This window comes from Plectropomus leopardus, chromosome 22, assembly GCF_008729295.1.
Source record: "Plectropomus leopardus isolate mb chromosome 22, YSFRI_Pleo_2.0, whole genome shotgun sequence".
NCBI classification, from domain to species: Eukaryota; Metazoa; Chordata; class Actinopteri; order Perciformes; family Serranidae; genus Plectropomus; species Plectropomus leopardus.
The window spans coordinates 6,683,582-6,699,585 of record NC_056484.1 but is presented as its reverse complement, the minus strand read 5'-3'; the positions used below and the strand labels follow the sequence as shown (position 1 = coordinate 6,699,585).

The window sequence follows — 16,004 nt, the reverse complement described above, 5'->3', positions numbered from 1 at the left end:
GGAAGCGAGGGACCGGAAGGGAATGATACAGCTGCGTACCGGGAAGTTTAAATTACAACGTAAACAAATAGTAAATGCGCGGTTATTTCAACCATTATGTGCTGTAATAATTGGCAAAATGTGTCAGTTGGCACGAAAAAAATACACAACTAAAACGACAGTTGAGTGGTTTTAGAAGTTTTTATCCATTAATTCAATCATATTCAAACAACAGTAAGTATTAAAGGAAAATACTCATATTAAATGTTTGAATGTCTCATCCTAGTTTGTAGCGCTACATGTTGAAATTAGAAAGAATAACTATAATTTCACTTACTAAATGTAGAGATTTAAGGAGTACATTCACTTTTATTAAGCTAACTATTATATTTTCTGTGCATTTAAAGGGACAAAACTTGAACAAATTGGTTTGATGTCTTTTAAAAACACGGGATAAAAGACAATTAGCAACTTGGTTAGAAATGTCCCACAAATCCCTCAAATTTTCCATTAAATAAAACATTCCAATTTTTTTTTCTTTTTGTTTTTAGCACTTTTTTTCTGGCTGTTTTGTTGTTTGATTTTACTTTTCTTTCTTTCATTTCTTGCTAATTTTTTGGTCATTTCTTGTAACTGTTACTTGTTGCCTTTTTTCCTCCATGTTTTGAAAGAAATCAAGGCAATTTGTCCAGGTTTCAAAGGGTTAACTCTTACCTGTAGTGCTATTCATCAATCTAGATCAGGGATACTAAACTCCTTTTGCATGGGGGCCACGTTTGCAAAATGACAGGAGGGCAGGGGCCAGCCGCAGAAACCCCATACATGTTTCTAGAGACTTAAGGTGATTAGGGGCTTAGTGAGAACCTCTGATTTTTTTAATATATTAGAATTATATATATATTAATTATTATTATAAAAATATATTTTTTTTATGTAATTAATTAATAATTAATATTGAAACACCCATAATGTGTAACTATTTCACTGTATAATGTGAAAAACTTCCCCCAAATTCCCAGAGGAAATAAGAAGGATGTAACAACAGTCTCCAGTGATTTTAAATTTATTCATTTAGGCTATTTTTGATCAATAAATGGAATTGTACTTATTTTTTTAATTATATTTTATGTCCCGGTCTACACCTCTAGTGGGATTTAATGTGTTAAAGTTGTTTTCAAGCAAATAATTATAAATTTTGTGTATATTCTGTCAGTCAAATATAGTAGTAGAGCCTAATTCTTCTAATTTTAGAATTTATTTATTCAAGAATAAGGCTCTGTGTAAAAGCTTCAATATATTTTTTTTTACTGATAGTCAAACTATTATGAGTCCCAAACAAAAAGAGCACACACAACAAAAAAACATTTTTAAAATGTTTTTTTATTGTAATCCATGGGTCATAATTACAAAGGTAAAGGCATGCGCACATGACTGAGCATCAATCAAGCTTCAAGTCCAACATGAATCCAAAAAGCATAATGTGTCATGCAGAATATGGACTGTGTGTAAACCTCTACATTTTCTCACTTATGAGACAAAAATGACCTACGGAGAAAAAATGAAATGCACAAATATTGATGTAAATTATCTTAGAAAGGGCTGACACATTCATTTATCCAACATTACTCTGGTCTATTTTCATTTGTCCTGCCATACTGAAGTTCTGACACACCATACACACACTAAACCTTTGTTTATACATTCCCCGTTTCCTTCTTTCAGACCCTGGAAACAAATTGTGACCTTCAATAGACACTCCCAGCAAGAATCAACATGTGAAATACTGTAAGTGTGTGCCACTGTGCTATATATTATTTATTTTCTTATACACCACATGTACTTATCAAAGCTAGAACCAAAACATTACCGGCATGCATCTGAGCTGAAACAGAGTCTTTTGAACACAAGAGGGTGACAAAGAAGTGGCTTTTTTAAAATTCTTATGGTAACTAGCTCCAAACCTGCACACAGCATGCCACACCACAGACCAGTACACCCTTCCCCCACACTCCTCCACCTGTCTCACCATCCCTCCATCATCCCTCCATCCAATCTTCAGGCCACTGACGTCAGTGAGTGAGAGAAGAGGATTACTAGTGGCGGCAGATGTCTGCAAAGCTAAAGTGTCTCATTGCACTCTGTCCCGTTTTACTTCTCTTGCTCCACAATCTTCTCATTCATGTACTTGTCAATCAGGTGTAGGGGTACTCCGCGTTGCATGAGCTCGTAGAAGGTGAAGCCTCCTGAGGGACGAGAGGAAAAATCTCTCATGATACTCTTGAAAGGGACAGAGGAGGTGTGGAGAGTGAAAAACAGAGAGAGAATGAAGTGGAGGAGAGAGCAAGAGGCTGACCAAGCAGATCAAAGATTGAACAAAGAAGTGTTCACCACAGTGGAGACCGAGTAAAAGAACTTGAAAGGCGCTCAGAATAGCTCGTGTTTGCAATGCACATTAAATCTCTGCATCAGCTCAGGCTTGCAGAACCAGAAGCATCGATGATTCCACCGAAATACAATGCGGGTCCATAATCTTTTTTTTTAAAATCACATTAGTGAAGCGTACACTGTTTTTAGTCATCCGCAATATGCTAACAGTGGTGGAAGCACTAAGATCCTTCACTTAAGTAAATGCAACATGCAAACGTAAATTTACAGAGCTGTGGTGTACAGAGCCAGGCTATATTTTTTTCCCAACTGTAAGTCTTTTTGCTAATCTTAGCTAACTGGCTGTAGCTTCATATCTAACTGACAGATCTGAGATTGGTAATAACCGTCTCGTCTCTCTGCAAGAAAGTAAATGCTTCCTAAAATGTCAAAATATTCCTGAAATTATAGTTCTTCAGTTAATATTACTTTCCACCACTGTAAGCTAATGGGATCTGACAGGAACTGCGCTCTCTTTCAACACTCATCACTCAGTTTGGGAGCAGAAGATGAAAAATACCCAGTGTTAGTATGTTCTGTTTGGATCCTGTATGATTTTATTTAACAGCAGAACAAAAAGCAATGTAAACTTCTTTTCAACATTTATACCTCCTTCCCACCTCTTGATCTCTCAGCAGAGGTTAGCAAGTTTGCAAGACGTTTTACTCACCTTATCAGTGGCACAAAATACATGAGAGGTAGTCTTTTCACTCCATTTCACACCAGCGACTACGTCAATTAAAATATTAAAAAACCGGGCTTTTAAATTCAGCCAGCAAAGCAGAACTAGGGAATAATTTGGCAAAAGTTGTCATGCAAACTTTGTGTCATTAATGTCCGATTTTACACGTTCTTTCTCTGAGTCCTGCTTTCATGGGGGAAGAAAAGCTGCTACGGTCCCACCGACTGAGAAAAGCGCGGTTACAAAGCTGTCTGAAAGATGCATAATGAATGACATAAGCTTCATATGCCAAAACCATATGAAAGCTTACCTTATATGAGAACATACATTCACAATTCTTGAGTTTGGACTGGGGGAGAGAGAAGAGAAGAGGGGTTAACAAAATGTTTACATGGAGTTATATGTGTGCAAAGGGGAATACTGTTGAGTTATTACTGAACTCTTTTATATGAGGAGTTAACTGTGTGGCATAAAGGAGACACTGGAGTCTGTGGAGAATAGTTTTAAGACGACACAAAAACATCACAGCTCTATAAGTTATGCCTACTGAGGTGTGACTGGTGACAGACTGTGTGTGGAGGTGGTGTGTTGTGATGATGAACACGATGATGGACTGGACTGTGTGAGAACACGGGGGATAAACCTCTACATATGGTGGTGATGAAGAAAGTGTCACCAGATATTATGTGCACTGCACACAAATGAACGGATTATGATTATTATGTCATTATTTGTATCTATTTTGAAAATGGTGTCCAGGAGATGGTTGCACCAGCTGTTCATAGATTCCTGTTTCCAACCCACATGTGTCCACGAAATGGAGAGTGACACATTGCTAAATTTTAACAGGTTGCACCATACAAACTGATAAAACCATAAACCCCCTCCATGCAAATGAAAACATCAAAGTACAAATTATAATTTAAGGTGCTTGCTATCATTCTGATGTTTATTCTAGTTTTAATTTTTCTGATGAGTTTGGTTTTAATTTGTTATTTGATGCTATAAAAAGGGGGTTTGACATCACGCTTGACAGCAATATCTGCCAATCGTCGTGCTGGAGATCAATGGTGCTACTCGTGGTTGGTTGGACGGCTGTTCTTCATATTCACAAATTATTTGCAGTTCAACTTTTTAATAAATAGTTTGGCTTCCTAAAGATGTTATTTTTAGCAGACCAGCACATACAGGCACTTCAAAATTTCAAGTCCATGCCCATTTTTGGAAGATAAAAAAGACCTAAGATCATGTAAATGTCAGTGGATTCACATTTTGACATGCCTGAATGCATTTTTTTCTTCTCAAACAAATGTTGGTTTACACTCCTAAAAATAAAACATGTACATATTACTAACGTCTCCACCAGCTTAATCATTCGTTAAGTTTTGATGGTGCAACCTGATTTTTTAAGTCACCAGGAACTAGCTTACAGTCCCTGAGAACCTCAGAAGGACTTCAGGCACATCTGCAGCCATGAATTTACGAACAGCTGGAGCAACCCAGTCCAGATACTTACATATCCACCGCTTATGTGGTCAGCTCTTTGGTAGACTGCGACACACAGTTCAAACACTACGGTACTCCAGTTGAGTTGGTTTCCCAAAGCATCCTTAATGTCCTTATAGTCGTTTCAGATAGATGAATGTGATTAGAAATGATTCACTTTGTCTTCTGCAGAGGCAGCAGAAATTAAAAAAAAAAACAAAACTAGAGAGGCTTTGGGAAGCCAGACTAAGATACAGACAGGTATCCAAGAAGGGGTCGCCTCCTGGTCCACACTGACCTTTGACCTCCAGCTTGCATTCCACTTGGGCCTCTCCCAGGTCATTGATGGCCTTGCAGGAGTACATGCCACCGTCGTAGGGGCTGGGCTTCCTGATCTCCAGAGTACATACTCCCTGGTTGCTAAACATGCGGTAGCGCGGATCGTCGAGGATGACGATCTTATTCTTCATCCAGATCACTTTGGCCTGCAGTCAGACGACAGAAACATCAGCAGCATGTACAAACGTTATTATTACCAATAGGAATGATGACCAAAACGACCTCTGAAAACTACCAATTTTATAATGTGTAAAAATGGGGGATATTACTAAAAGTGTTTTACTTCTACTTCATAGCATGTTTTTTTTATCCAGTATTTCAACTTTTAGTTACTATATATTTTTAATATATTTTGTTGTTTTTAATAATTGTATTTCTGTTTTAAATGGTCCACAATTGGCTTTCTGTTTATTCTAACAGTTTTAGGTTTGCTTATTGATTCTTTTAATGCCTTTAATCATGCTGTGTTTCATTTAAATTGAGGGTCACCTTCAGTTTATTTTTCGAGTCGTAAATAACAGTTTGAACTGCAAAATATGAATAGATCTAACTTCTGTCCTCTTACTTATATTTATAATATCGTCTTCAATTTTTTTTTGCACACCAAAAAGAGAATCAGTGCAGTAATACAACATGATCAACTTGTATATTTACCTGAGCACGATGTGTAATCTATACATACACCACTTTTACCTTGGGTTATCCCACCTACCCTTGGGTTGGCACGGACACTACAGTTGAGAGTAGCGTTGTAGCCAGCGATGGCAAAAGTATTGATCAATGGCTGTGTGAACTTTGGTGCCTCCTTGAAGTCGTGGTCCTCAAACTCGTGTGTTTTGACCTGCAAGCCTGTTGGGGGAAGGGTAAAGGAATGGGGTTGTGCATGATACTGTCGCTGAGCGGTATCATGTGGGAAATTCCCTAAGTGATGAGGGAAAGACAATATTTTTTGGTTTATAATCGGCTGAATCTATAACAACATTGTTAAAGGGCCTGTCAGTCATAGCTCGACCCTTGTAAAGTTTTAAAGTGAGTCTGTGAATAAATTCAGGCTCACTTTAGGGTGGATAACATCACTGACAGTACCTTTCAGAAAACAACTGTGGAAAAAAAACTGGCAAAAAATGAAACTTAATTGACATTTGAAATGAATGCGATTTGTTCCAAAGGTCTAACTTTGGAAGCATTTTCCCCCATCAGAAATGATTAGTAACCTTTCACATTTGCTCGCTCATTGTTACCTTCTTTGACGATGAGGGCGCTTTTCTTGGTTTGGGTGGCGGTTTCGCTCAAGCCGCACATGTTCTCCGCAAAGATCCTGAAGAAGTACTCGTTTCCGACCACCAGCTCTGTGATGGTGATGCAGTTGCGATGGTAGTGCTCAATGCATGTATACCATTCCTACAGAGCAGATCGAAGATTTTTCATCTGAATATCCGACACACATCATTTGCAGTTTCAGTTTAGTATATTTTGTAAAACTGATCTTCTACCATTGTCTTCTTGTCTGCTTTTTGAATAGTGTAGCCTGTTATTGGAGCGTTGCCATTGTCCCTTGGAGGAGTCCAGACCAGAGCCACATTTCCTCCCCAGACATCTTCAATCGTCACACTCTGAGGAGGCCCAGGTAGGTCTGACAATCAAAGAATAGATCGTAAGCCAGCAATTTGATAATACTATTTTTATTTCAAGTTGGAGTACTAAAAATAGTGTTGCTGCGTGGTTCCCCAAATTAAAATTCAGGACCTTTTCTCACCTGAAAGGCAAAACCAAAGTCCAAGGTTCGCAGTTTTTGTTATATTGTATAAAACTGAAACGGTTAGTTTTGTTTCCACATTGCATTTATGCAAGCGCACTAAAGAATTTAACAAGACCTACCTATGTCCTGTCGCCATCGCCTACATGAGCCGTGTCTCACTATACTTGACATTGATTGGTTTGTAGATGTCTGTCCTGTCCTCTCACATGGCCTCTTCCTCATTCTCTCCTCAGTTTTTTCCAACTGAATCTTTATAAAATCATCTTCTCTCCTCCTCGTGTGCTGCCATGGCTCATTTTGTTATGTTGAGTTGTTCATGGACAAACTGAAACCCTTTACTGTATATTTGCTGCCACAGTTTTACTGCTAATTTCTCCTCTGTTTCGATTGCCAACATCTTTCTGTCACTAAACCAATAACACACACACACACACACACACACACACACACACACTATGCACTATGCACTGAGGTGCTACATTACTCATATTACATAATGATAGCCCACCAAAACTTCCTGTTGCTGGTCTTAAAGCATAAAACATCCAAAAAGTGTTTTCACACCAGAAATGAACCAAACTATTGTTCAGTTTGATCTGGCCTGAGACCACAATTTTTTGTCAGACCAAGGTTCGACTCAGTGGTCTGGTTTCACAGCTGTAATTTTGATATGGATAAAGTCAAGACGAATCAAGGTAGGTGTTGTAGTGTCTGAAGGCCTTTTTAAGACCTTTGTTATATCAGATAGAATTAAATTTAATAACTATGTCACAATTGTACCAGCAGTGTGAACAGTGTGTTATGTTCACAGTCTAAAGTTATAAGTCTACTTATAGTTTACACGTCTTTAATGTCTCCTGGCAGCCTGCAGCCCGACACACACAATTTTTTTCACTTACTATCTTCAGCAGGCAAAGGAATATATTTAAGACATATTGATACCTTCAGATAGCCTGTAGTAGCAAGTATTTGTTAACTCACCTACGATTTGTATGTCAAGAATGGCCGTGTCCATGTGATTTTCAACCTGCACAGTCATCTCATACTTTCCAGAGTGGCTGCGTTCGGCTTTACGGATGAAAATGATGCTGTCGCAGTCTGTGTTGCGGATGCTGACGTGGGTAGGGTCGATGGGTTTGCCCTCTTTCACCCAGGTGACCTTCGGCCTGGGTTTGCCCTGCAGAAAACACACGTGCAATTTATTATTCTGCTTAGATTCAGCGAATGTTGTTCAACTGGTAGGTTGCTTTACCATAAATGGCACTACGAGGTTGACTGCTTCTCCGACTCTGCGAGTGTATGTCATCTTCAAGTGTCGGGGGACACGGATCTTTGGTGGTTCTGTGGAGGAAACAAACCATATGGCGTGCGATTGATGCATGGTTCTTGATATGAGTTTATTAATGTTTTCATTCCAAACAAACCACTTTAAAGCCATGTTACAGAATCAAAGTTGTGTTCAAATATATTTGGAGCTCACCAATAACTTCCTTGACCAGGACGGAGTGCTGAATGGTCCGTGGAGCGCTGGCTCCAGCAGCGTTGATGGCTTTGACTCGAATTAAGATTTTAGTCCCCGGAGTCAGCCCGGTGATGGTGTGCTTGGTCTTCTCTGTCAGCTCCTTGTTGGATACTATCCAGTCATCAGCTACAAAGAAAAAACAGTCGAGCTTAAAAATAGTCTTTGCTGAATTTCGCTCAAAAACTAACATTGATAGAAATGTTTGGTCTCATTTGGATCGGAGTATCTGCAAAATTAATCCCATTACTGATATGTTATGATCACTGAAGTTAAGCAAGTTATGAGATGAATAAATCGCAGTGTTTGCTATCCTTCCTGCCGTCTTGACCATAACGGAGCCAGGAGGGAAAATCCCACCGGGAGCAGCTCTCTGTAGTCCTGCTGTGACTTGTTTTGTCCGCAGATTGTTTTGCCTGCCAGATTTTGTAGACTGGCAGATTTTGTTGATTTGGTCATTTTTTATGATATTTTCTGTATCTATCCTAAGAAAGTGAGAATGCTACCATGCTAAATTGTTTCTTTCTTTATTGTTTTAATTGTCATTTCCTGCTTTGTTGTGCTGTAGCCTACAGACAAAGTCCAGTAATGAATGACATAGATCAAAGATTTGTGGCAGTGTTTTAGTCATGAAAAATACATTCACACTTATAATTGCATGGTATCTTTCAAAGCGTGCAGCTAGAATTGTCAAGAGTGGCTTTTTATCAGCTCGGGGAGCTGGAATGTAGCCGCCTCAGCCTACTGAGTGCACTTTTAGAGTGGATTGTGTTGTTTCTCATATTTCAATGATAATTGTGTCTTACACTACTCCATGACGGCTGACTGTACACCCTGCATGCAAGTGTGGCAGGTCGGGTCAGGTAACTTTTGCTATCAGACATTGTCCCACCACATCCTGTGTTGTTTTTGAGCATACTCATGCATAAAAATTCTTAAAACCATAACAATTTCTATGCAGACTAAGTTTGGGTGCAAAGGCTCTAAATTGGCAAATGTGTGTTACAAGTTGGGTTCCATTAAAATGTAACGAAAATTATATACAAATTTTTGGTAAATTGACTAAAGAAAATGCAGATTTAGTCTTTATCTTTTATCTTTTCCATCCGTTCCTTCTGTTCAGGTTTTTTATATACAAATTAAAAATGCGCACAAAGGGTGATTGGAGACACATTTACAATGTGATCTGGGACCAAAATTTAAATTGAAGACCGACATTTCACTATGTTTCCCTCATGAATGTCAACTTTCGTCTTGAACACTCAGTCACGTAGTGTTTGGGGGCCTTTAGAGGATTTGTGGGTCATCTTACTTCCTTCTATGCAGTACTCCACTTGGTATCCGTCCAGACCGGCAGCTCCGATGGTTTCTGGTGGACGCCACTTTACTGTTACTGTGGTGTCGGTGACATCATCCACAACCAGCATAGTGGGCTCACTGGTCACAGCTGCGTGGAGATAAAGGTTTTATAGATCAGAGGAGTCATAATCACCATTCCTTGTTTGTTTTCCAACAACGGCTATGAGCGAGATCGGAAAACATCCATTTTGGCAGGTTGTGAACACGTGAGCGAGTTGCCTCTTTCTGGCTGGTATGCTATCAATCTGCTCGTCAGATCTCATTAGTCCCTGGTCTTTCCATCTATTCTTGTATTCTGAATCATATTTAACTCCTATTGAACCCTCTGACAGACCTGATCTCCTAAACCTCTAATCCGCAGATGATTTGGCAGCCATTATAAAGACATATTTAATATCCTCTAAAGCTCCTGCGTGTCCAGTGGAGGTCACAGTCAGAGTGCTTTGGATGGTGGGGTATGGGGAGGAACAGCTGCAGCGCCGGGGTAACGAGGGCAGATCACACATGCACTATCACAGGCCCACTCTTTAAAATTTCCTCCATTATCATGAAACGGTTGTTGGATGAGCTGAAACCTCGTGTAATACTTTTCTTGGACAGATTATTGGCAATAACAACTCAAAAGTCATTTGGGCTACTCACCGAGGGGAGTAAAGGCTTTGGATGGCTCACTGGGCTTGGACACACCAATGGCATTGACGGCAAAGATCCGCACTTCATATGGCACGCCTTCAATCATCTTCTTGGGTTCGAACGATGTTTCTTTGATCAGGTCAAAGTTCAGTCTCATCCATCTGGAGCTCTGTTTCTTTTTTCTTTCGATGAAGTAACCTTTAGAGGGCGGCCAGAGAGCTTATCAGTGAACCACCAACGCATATATTTAAACTGTGGTAATAAATAACATGCAATGTTTACCTAATAATGGTGAACCTCCATCATATTTTGGCGGCTCCCATATCATAGAACACCAATCACCGCCCACTACTGGGACCAAGGGAGCCTCTGGAGGGTCAGGGATGTCTGCAGACAACAAATTTACAATTCATCACATGCTGTTTTGATTTAAAGGGACACTTTGCCAATTTTCAACTAGTTTTAAATCAAAACAATGTTGGCAGTATGTATGCACACTGTACTTCCACATTAGGATGCCAAGAGTAACATATTATATTGTGTTGTTTAATATTAGAGTTTGTATTTTTTCTGTATTGTGTAAACTGAGGCTGACAATAATGAGATTGAATGTGAAACTAGGCAGATCAAATATGGGCCAAATCCTTGCACAGAGTTGCCTATTTATTGATTATTATTCATTTCAGAAACATATATAACCTTATTGTGAACTGTAAAATGAGATCATTTCCCACCAGCAGACTGCCACTTTGTTTTCGGATGGGCAACTTGCATGATGTCACCGATCATTGCAAGCATTTATTGGTACAGTGCGACGCAGTGCGGCGCAGTGCATTTTGGTAATTGGTCTCCTATCTCAGTGCCACAGCCCTTTTTCTCTGTTTTTTTTTTTGTGATAATATAGCATTTCAAAAATATTTGTGTCTTTTTACTAAATAGACAGCCTAGTTTTATGAAAAGGTCATCTTTTATCAGCAGTGAAATACTTACTAAGTGTTTTTTGACTGTGATCACTTACCTACGACCTTTATTTTAATGCTGGCTGTGGCTTCACCAGCCTCGTTCTGCAGGACTATCTTGTAGTTGCCTGTGTCCTCTCGCTCTGTGACGTCGATTGTCAGGCTGGTTTGGTCGCCGTACGTTTCAGCGTGGACACGATGGCCCGACTCAAGAATGACCTAAAACAAACAAGACAGAAAAAATATATACATCTTAAAAATCAAAGGCCTGGTGACTACCAGATGACATTTAAAATACAAGGCTGAGAATATTCCATTTTCTGTTATTACTGTTGTCAACAAGACCAAAACCAATAATTAACATTATTCCTCAGTTCTGTAGAGCTCTATTGTTTCTCCAAAAACTATTAAAATCATCAGTTTGCCACACTGTACTCAGTGACATGTTCCTTCAATACTGTGAACAAGGTCACTGTAGGTTATTCTGAGTGCATTCAACAAATGCTGTCCTGTGACTGGAAATATCCACGGGAGCATTGATTTTGTTTTAATCCACAGCTGAAAATAGTACCCAACAAATGCACTGTTTAATCCTTAAACGTTTGATAAAACCTACATTGCCCGGGGGTTTTAGGGAATTATTTTGCTTTATAAAAAAACAGAAAATACATATCTGTGACCAGTTTTTTTAAAGATGTTTGTTGGTAGTAAGCAATGAGCCGTAGTTTCAGAAACCTGGCATACACTAGCCTTCAGGAAGTTTGGGAATTTTTCTTGTGGTCTTGTCTGATGAGAGTCTTTTTTTCCAAGTTTGTTGCTAGCTCTCCCCATGAGCTCGAGCTGGGCTGTTTGAATGTATTCACCATAAATGTCAGTACATGGATGCACTACGGTCAGAGCATGGGCTGATTTGACCACATAGATGCCAGTGATGACTGGCTTGACTGCAGTTGTTCTCTGTTGGCTCCCTGCAGCATCTAGTACCTTGCAGGCACCATGCTGGCCACACCTGATAAGGTGTTTAATAATTGATAGCCAGCCTAGCAATACAATGATTTGTTAAATATTAATGCTTATAAGGTGTACTTTATACACTTCACAAACACTAAATATGTAACACTTATTATACACAAATTAAGTGTACTTTGTGTGAATATGTAGTGTTAATATAGGGTCTTCCTGTGGATAGAGTTTTCTGTTTCTAATTTAGCTTAAACATTGTTGACTGTTTTGCAGAGTAGGTTATTGAGGTAATTTAGTGATCAATGCATTCATTCAGCTTTGTATTTTTGGATTCTGTACTTGCATGCATGGGGGAGGAAAACCTTAGAAAATAAATTTCCGCATTTTAGTAACACAAAGAATAAAAACTGAGTTGTGTTTTTTAATTAATTATTCATTGATTGACAAAGATGTCAGTTTGAATTTTGTGTGTCAAATTGGGGCAGCTTGACAACAAAGTCCGGGGCTGATTTTTGTTGCCAGTCAATCCTGCCAGAGGTGGGATAAGGACGTCGGAAAGTGCTGCCAATTTGTAGTCAGTCACTATGAAAAAAATAACCCCAGCCCCACCCTTTAAAAGACTAAAAAGATTAAAGCTCACCCGTTCTCCCTTCATCCACACCACCCTGGGTGCTGGTTCTCCACTGATGGGGATCTCCAAGCGAAGTTTGTTTCCTGCCACAATTGTCACAGTGTTGTCTGGGAAGTTCAAACTGTCCAAGTGCACCCTGGGTGGGTCTGCAGAAATTAAATCATAAAAGAAATTAAATTAAGATGTTTGCTTTTTTTAGGTTTTTTTTTTGAGTATAATGTCAAGTTATAAATGATGGGTAATTTGTGTACCAATGATGTGAATTTTGGCTGAGAGGCTCTGTGAATATCCCTCTGGTACAAAAGTGTAATCTCCTGCATCATGAAGGGAGCTGGCTGCAATTTCAAGACGATGGTTCCTGGAAAATCAAAATGATGTCAGCATTTGTGGGAAATTGGATTTGATAGAACAGAGATTATTACATTTTACATACTTATTTCTGTGTAGGATGGTGATGCGGTCATTGGGCTGGATCAGCTGTCCATTCCTGTACCAACGACCAGGGACGTTACCGGGATAAATCTCACAGTGCAGCTTGATGGGTTCGCCCAGCTTTACCGTCATGTCCTGCAGGTCCTGGTACACCTTCAGCGGTTTCACTAATCAAAATATGAGAAGGGTGTAAAACAGAATAGAACAAATTATTTATACAGAGTCCTCTGAAAGTTTTGCAACCAAACTGAAATTACGGAAAAAGTTCGGTACATACAGTCAACCTGTACATGAGCCTCAGATGTGCCACCAGTAGCCATGATGGAGTAAGTCCCAGTGTCCTCTCTGGAGGCGTCATCAATCACCAAGTAGTGTTTTGTTCCTTCAGCCTTAACTCGGTATCTGGAGCGCACTCCTGTAGGAACCTCAACGCCGTTCTTCATCCTTAAAGAGGAAGAAGCATTTGAAATTAGTCACATACACACATCATGGATACATGAGCAGCTGAATATGATTGAGCGACAATGTGTGGGGAACCCTGTATTTGGGACACATTGAATCTTCATAAAAAACTTACCATTTGACTTGAGCGCCTTCCTCTGACACCTCGCACTCCAGCTCAATCCTCTCATTCACCGTGGTCTTCACAGGCTCAATACCTTTGACAATCTTTACTGGCAACTCTGTAAAACAATAATAGAAGAAGAAACTTATCACTGATCAGAAATCTGCATGTGACATGTCATTTGCAGTTCTTTGTAAGTTAAAGGTGAGCAGTGGTTGAGATACCTTTGACAAACAGCTCTGTGGCGCATTTCTCATCTCCCGCAGCTACAGAATAAGCTGCGTCATCATTCATGGTGCAGTTGTTGATGACCATAATTCTTTGTGTGCCCTTATGCTCAAAAATATACCTAAACAGGAAGTCCATTAGTCACATCACTCATCACAGACAACAGAAATTGTGCCAATATGTGGTAAAATATAGGTAGAAATAGATTTTATTAGATATTTAGTAAAGCAAAGACAAAAATCATTCTCTAAATCAAAATGTACAGCCGTGTTGACAAAATGAATAATTGGCACCGTTGTTATACTTAACATGCATCAAATATGCTGAATAAACCCATGTTTCACGCTATACAACGAGGGTGAACCACACCAAAACACTGACGTGGAGAGGGGAGAATTGACTGGATGGATGGACTTACTTCCTTTGACTAAAGGTCGGCAGTGGAGCCAGAATGGGGCCGGAGCACAGGGAGTGTGCAGGAAGTGAAAATGACAGACAGGAAGGAGCATCATGATATGACACACAGATAGACAGACAGACAAAGACAGAGAGACATCATGCCTGGAGGAGGGGTTTATGCAGACAGCAAACAGAGTCAAGAGAGAGACAGAGTGTTTTTTTATAGTGAAGTCTTCGTAGCCCTGGAGAAAATGCGACAGGAGACCAAAACCAGAAAACAGTAATAACCTCCCAGATGGCTTTAACTTTGTATGGCTTTGAACAGAAGTTTCATTTTGATTCGACATAGTGTTCATCTAGTTTAAAAGTCTGTAAACCTAAAATCTATTCAATATATTTTAGGATTCTTAAAGCAAACATGTTTGAATTTCTGTCTTTCTAGCCTTTATGGCACTGGTTTAGTGGCCAGGAAACTCACGCACCAGTTAGACACATTGTAAGGCCCTGTCTACACATATACAGAGTAAATGGATAGTTTCCTCTATGTTTTGGCCTCTCGTCTTTATGCAAATCGAGTTTTAGGTCACTGAAACAATGGTTTCCAAAACACCTTCTAGGGTGGAGATTTTTCAAAACTCACGTTACTTCGTATCCATGTGAACGTGTTGCTTTATGTAATTAGCATATACTAAGAACAATGGCGAAATATTAGTTCGTTTACATTTTGTTAGCACTGCTTGGTCTAATGACTCCTTTACAAGTAAACATAGTATTGCTTCACCACGTAAAGGACGTACAGAGGCATCTGTGGTCTGAAGTCTCCTAAAAATAACAGTTAAAGATCAGACATGGTTGAACCAGCAGATGGATTTAAAGGTACATGTAACATCATTGTTCTCTGACAAAAGGTGTTGTTACTATAAGCAAGGTTAATAATATGTCTCACTCTGATTCCCACTTTTTAGTGTTGTTATACTCAAGTCTTCATTTCTAATTAATAAGTTCACATGAAGCCATTACTCACATCCTTTCAACTAAAGACGATTTGAGAAAAACAGTCATGATGCCTACATAATAACAGGATTGTTGTTGTTAAGCCACAGTAGTAATCACTTGGTGAAGTACATTTACTATGTAATTTAGCATCTACTAAACTTTTTTTCAAAGCCAGTCTTGGTTAAAGACCTGTGAAGGAGGTACCACCTTTTTTCCTGTACAGAGGAGGACATATACAGTAGTTAATGGCAATTAACTACAACAGTTGACTTCATTCACTGCGTTTACACCCAAATGTAGCTCTAGGGCCTTTTTACATAGCCCTGTGAATTCGTAATGTTCATAATAATGTGTGTGTGTGTGTGTGTGTGTGTGTGTGTGTGTGTGTGTGTGTGTGTGTGTGTGTGAAACTTTGTGGAAACTGAGTAGAGCCACATTAGAGCCGAGAGAACGTTATTTATTCACTGGCAATGGTTCACAGTTGAGTGGGTTGTATTGTGAAGGTGGTGTAACGTTACACCAGAAAAACTCTTATTGAGTCACTTTTAGATTTCAATATCTTTCTACTGAGGCATTTTTAAAAATGTAGGTCCATGATTGGATTTCGAGCTTACGTAAATCAGTGAAAATAAAACTCCGTGTGATGTAAAAC

General features: G+C 39.3%; 1 protein-coding gene across 1 annotated transcript in view; it reads right to left on the bottom strand.

Annotated features, from left to right (window-relative positions):
* Positions 1–1,341: 1,341 nt before the first annotated feature.
* mybpc1 (myosin binding protein C1) overlaps positions 1,342–16,004 on the bottom strand; it is a 41,459-nt gene continuing 26,796 nt past the window's right edge. The window contains 19 exon segments of the mRNA XM_042511082.1: positions 1,342–2,222; positions 4,869–5,055; positions 5,622–5,758; positions 6,151–6,310; positions 6,403–6,542; positions 7,650–7,845; positions 7,921–8,009; positions 8,149–8,316; positions 9,500–9,634; positions 10,189–10,377; positions 10,462–10,566; positions 11,198–11,357; positions 12,742–12,878; positions 12,984–13,090; positions 13,166–13,331; positions 13,442–13,608; positions 13,742–13,847; positions 13,954–14,078; positions 14,376–14,384. Of these exon segments, the coding sequence (XP_042367016.1) occupies positions 2,128–2,222; positions 4,869–5,055; positions 5,622–5,758; positions 6,151–6,310; positions 6,403–6,542; positions 7,650–7,845; positions 7,921–8,009; positions 8,149–8,316; positions 9,500–9,634; positions 10,189–10,377; positions 10,462–10,566; positions 11,198–11,357; positions 12,742–12,878; positions 12,984–13,090; positions 13,166–13,331; positions 13,442–13,608; positions 13,742–13,847; positions 13,954–14,078; positions 14,376–14,384 (2,578 nt within the window). The 3' untranslated portion in view covers positions 1,342–2,127.